Source organism: Trichosurus vulpecula, chromosome 8 (assembly GCF_011100635.1).
Source record: "Trichosurus vulpecula isolate mTriVul1 chromosome 8, mTriVul1.pri, whole genome shotgun sequence".
NCBI lineage: Eukaryota > Metazoa > Chordata > Mammalia > Diprotodontia > Phalangeridae > Trichosurus > Trichosurus vulpecula.
In genome coordinates this window covers 184,243,366-184,248,395 of record NC_050580.1, presented here as the reverse complement: position 1 = coordinate 184,248,395, position 5,030 = coordinate 184,243,366, and the positions used below count along the sequence as shown (strand labels likewise).

The window sequence follows — 5,030 nt, the reverse complement described above, 5'->3', positions numbered from 1 at the left end:
CTCAACTATGTAAGACCAAGATTCATTTCGCAAAAGATAGCTAAAGAATATGAATAATGAAGTCTCAAAAACTGTGAAAAACATAAACAACTAAATGGAAAAAATGCTCTGAATTACTAAAAGTAAGAGAAATGTATGGTAAAATAATGTTGAAGTTTCTACTAACACCTAGAAAATTGAAAAAAAATTACAAAAATGGAAAGATTCAATTTTGGAGGATCTTCAGGAGCACAGGCATGCTGGTATATTCTTGAAGGTTCTGTGACTTGGTCCCAAAAGTTTGAAAAACAATTCAAAATTATGAAAAAAGTGACTAAAATGTCTATACCTTTTTACCCAGAATTCCTACTGATAGGCACATATCTCAAAAAGATTAAAAGAAAGAAAGAAATTATATGTCTAAACTTTTACACAAAAATTATTTTGTCTTGGAAAAGAATTGAAAATAAAGTGGGTGTCTATTGAATGGGAAATTACTAAATGTGATGGGTTGTATTATTAGAATAGAACACCATTGTACTTTAAAAAATGGCAAAAATGAGGAATTTGGAGAAAAAACAGACATGTCTACTGACACAGAGCAAAGTAATCAGAACCAGAAAAACACTATTCACAATGCATAAAAATTCAAATGGAGAGAACAACAAAGGAAATAGGATATTGCATTGTCACTGTATAAAAGAGATAAGAACATATATCTCCCTCCTTTCATTGGAGGGGCAAGGTAATGGGAGGGGAATGTGGTATATACTGTTATATGTATTTATTATACCAATTACTTTTACTGAACTATTTAAAAAAATCTTTGTTTTAAAGGGAGCCTTTCTGGGTAGAGGAGAAGGAGGGACATGTTTCTAAATGAATTCAATGTACAAATAGTGTTTAAAAACCTCTAAAAGATCTACTGTATTTTGAAAACCGAGTCTTGAAATTCTTTTCTATCATTTTTCTATTCTCTCACACTTTTATTAATTTTCTTTTATCAATTGAACTGCTAGATTTTTGGTTTGTCTAAATTGAGAAATATTTAATTCTTTTAACCTTAAAAAAAATCTTTCCATGTTTTCTAGTTTCAACCATACTTTGCCAGATACCATTATTACTAATCTTCTTTTCTGGAAGTGTTGACATATGATATATTTAAAAGCAACCTCTTGGTTTTTGTCTATCTGTGTCTTTGTATATTTAATAGGTTTCCTGTCAATAAAATAGTGATTGGTTTTGTTTATGAATCCATCTGTAATTTTTTTTTGGTCATTCACGTTTATTCTTATGAGTATTGCACTCAATTTATCTTACATTTCTTTTTTTTGATGTGGCCTTATTCAAGCTATTAAAAGTAGCTAGACAGACAAGTTATATTTCTGTCTTTATATGATTAATTCTAATATTTCCTTAAGATTTAATGCTCTTTTTATTATAGAAGGGATTCTGAAGAATTGCAGAAAGCAGGACAGAATACTACAAGGTTACTTGGACTTAAGGGCACCATGACAATATGACTATTTTGGCAGTGGCTGACTAAGTATTTCTCCTTCTCAAGGTGATTTAAAAAATTTTTTTTACTTTCTCTCTTTTGGGATTCAGTAGGATTAACAGAGATAGTAATTCTCAATTATTCTGGAGATTTGAGCAGATTTGGCTCCCTTGTTTCTTTCTACTCTGCTCTACTAGAAGAAGAACCTCAATAGTATTTTGGTTTAGGTGAAACATTACTCCTCTAAAATTTAATACATTATTGATTTGCTCATCAAATTTTTTTTTCATAGACAGTCCATATTTCACTTTAACTTATCCCTATGGAACTGTTACAAATGAGCATAATATGAATCTATTAAGGCAACATGATCATATGGAAAGGTTACTAGATTGTGAGTTCAGAGATTAATGTTTAAAACCTGACTTCCCTACTTATTCACTGTGTGTTCTTAAATGAATCACTATAGATTTAGAAATTATAATTAATAATGTGAAACTACTAAATTAGGTGATCTTTAAGGCTCATTTCAGCCAGCTATGTGGTACAGTGGATAGAGTGCTGGGCCTAGAGTCAGGAAGACTCATTTTACTGAGTTCAAATTTGACCTCAGCCACTTTTTAGCTGTGTGATCCTGGGCAAGTCACTTAACTCTGTGTGTTTGTTTCCTTATCAGATAAATCAACCAAAGGAGGAATGGCAAACAACTCCAGTATCTTTGCCAAGAAAAGCCAGAATGGGTCCCAACTGAAAATGACTGAACAACAAGAAGGCTCCTTTCTATTCTAAAATTTTATAATTTCAATTCTACCTTTAAAATAACCCCTTACTCCCATATATTATATATAAACTGTTATATAATAAATATACCTATGTAATATTTTCTCTTAGTGGATATTATCTGTAAGGTCCAAATCATGGGCATTTCTTTTTAGCTATGTAGCAATACAGAAGAGAATGGTACCCACTTGTAGAGAAGGGTGCACATATGGCAAGGGCTATCTTCGTCCTTGTCTCCAGTTGAGGCAGAATAGACATCTCTAGCCTTTTCTCCCTACTCACTGCTCTCCAAGAGAGATTTATATTCCTGCTAAGAAGTGAAGACAGAAATTATGATAGGAAAGGAGCCCACGTAGCCAAATCATAGCAAAGCAGAAATCAGAGAAGGAAAATATAGCAGATTATATGCCAGACAATATAGAGGGTAGGAGCTTGCTTACTGGGAGCAAGAGAACTCAGCTCAACTAAGGCAGTGTCCTGGATGTTACTCAAGGGAAAAATCCCTGAAGTCTCCTGATTAGAAAGCTGGGAACAGGAACATGATGGAGACCATTTCCTTCAGCAACCTGAAATAGGATTGAGCTCTGCTATCTCTTGAAGTTGGAATCTAGCTTGAGGCTCAAAGAAGACTGTCGCTTGTGCGCGCACACACACACACACACACACGTCAAAGTTGATATTATTCTGATCCTCTAGAGCAGGGGTGGGGAAACTGAGGCCTTCAGGCCACATGTACCCTTCTAAGTCCTTGGGTGTGGCCTTTTGACTGAATCTAAGTTTTACAGATCAAATTCTTTTTTTAAGGGAATTTGTTCTATGAAATTTGGATTCAGTCAAAGGGTCTCAATGGAGTACCTAGAGGGTCACATGTGGCCTTGAGGCTGCAAATTCCCCAACCCTGCCTTAGGGAATATCTCAACATGTACTTCTTCATACAACCTCTGATATCTAGTTTACCCTTAATTTTTGATGACCTCTTAGAATTATAGAATGCTTAAACTAGAAACACGAGAGAGATGATCAAATCTAATCATCTCATTTTTTAGATAGTGTTCTTGGCTATAATGCTGACTATACCTTAGCAAGATAGATGCTAATAGATGCAGGTTTTGGTTTTTAGCTATACAGTATATGGGAAAATAATTTTTGGGAACCAAAGATCTAAATTAAGCTATATTTTCCATTCCAATAACTGCTTGTCCCATTCCCTCTAGGAGACTGGAGTAAATACTGGACAGAATGGACAGAGTGAATCAATCTGTGGTATCTGAATTTGTGCTATTAGGACTTACTGATTCATGGGAGCTCCAGATCTGTCTCTTCATATTATTTTCTGTGATTTATTTGGCTACTGTTTCAGGTAACATTCTTATTATGACCACAGTTATCACTGATTCCCATCTCCATTCCCCCATGTACTTCTTGTTAGCCAACCTATCTTTTGTGGATTTATGGCTTTCCTCAGTCACCATCCCCAAGACAATCATAGACTTTTTAAGGGATAGCAAGACCATCTCCTTTGAAACCTGCATGTGGCAGGTTGTCTTTGTACATTTTGCTGGGGGTGGTGAGATGGTGTTGCTCGTGACTATGGCCTATGACCGCTATGTAGCCATATGCAAACCTCTTCACTATACAACCATCATGAGCCAGCAAAAGTGCATTTGGCTTGTTGTTATCTCATGGGCTATTGGGCTTGTACACTCAGTTAGTCAATTGGCTATGATTGTCGATCTGCCTTTCTGTGGTCCTAGAGAGATAGATAGCTTTTTTTGTGACCTTCCACTGGTGATTGAACTTGCCTGCATGGATACTTATGTCCTAGGATTATTGGTGAATGCTGATAGTGGATTCCTTGCTACAACCTGTTTCATCCTACTTTTGATTTCTTACACCTATATCCTACTCACTGTTTGCCATCACTCTACAGATGGGGTATATAAAGCATTGTCCACTTGTACTGCCCACATCATGGTGGTGGTAATATTCTTTGTACCTTGTATCTTCATTTATCTTTGTCCACTCAACATTCCTTCAGTGGACAAATTTCTTGCTGTGTTTTATGCAGTATTTACACCTCTATTAAATCCTGCTATCTACACTTTGAGAAACAAAGAGATGAAAGCGGCCATGAAGAGACTGAGAAGCCCACATGTGAGTTCAAGGGAAAAATCTTAGGTATCTCTCTTGATCAGAAGCACCACCCATCAAGTAACTCTTTTGACTTGAAGTCATGGATGGATACACAAATTTGACGATTGTAGACATTCAATTTGCACCTGTAAGTTGTGCGTATCATTGGAACTATGATCATCAGTGGAAACATATGAAGTTTTCCCTTGAAATTTTAACAAGATAGATTCAGAAGCTATTCTCCATGAAGACTGCTCTGTTTGCCTCTCTTTTTGTCTCTATTTCTTTCTGTCTCTCCCTTTCTCCCAAGGAGCTGCCCTTAAGTAAAAGGCAATATGGCATAGTAGAAAGAGCACTGGACCTGAAGTTAGGAGAGACTTGTGTTTGGCCTTTACCATCCCCATGTTCATGGATAAGTTATTAATCTCCTTTGGACTTTGGTTTCCTAATCTATAAAATTACAGTATTTACCTTTTAGGTTTGTCATGAGACTCTAAGAAGATAACATGTGAAGTCCTTTTGCAAATCATAAAATATTGGATAGATGTTAGTTATTATAATTTTCCTTGATCTCCCAGACAATATAAGGGGATTTACTGAAAAGGCAATTGCTTCTGTGGCTACCATTGTCATTAGGAGA

At 35.6% G+C, this 5,030-nt stretch overlaps 1 protein-coding gene across 1 annotated transcript; it reads left to right on the top strand.

Annotated features, from left to right (window-relative positions):
• The first annotated feature begins 3,493 nt into the window (after positions 1 to 3,493).
• LOC118829058 (olfactory receptor 4K14-like) lies at positions 3,494 to 4,435 on the top strand. The gene has a single exon (XM_036735995.1). It carries the CDS (start codon positions 3,497 to 3,499, stop codon positions 4,433 to 4,435), a length of 939 nt encoding a protein of 312 aa, XP_036591890.1. The 5' UTR covers positions 3,494 to 3,496.
• The last annotated feature ends 595 nt before the right edge of the window (positions 4,436 to 5,030 follow it).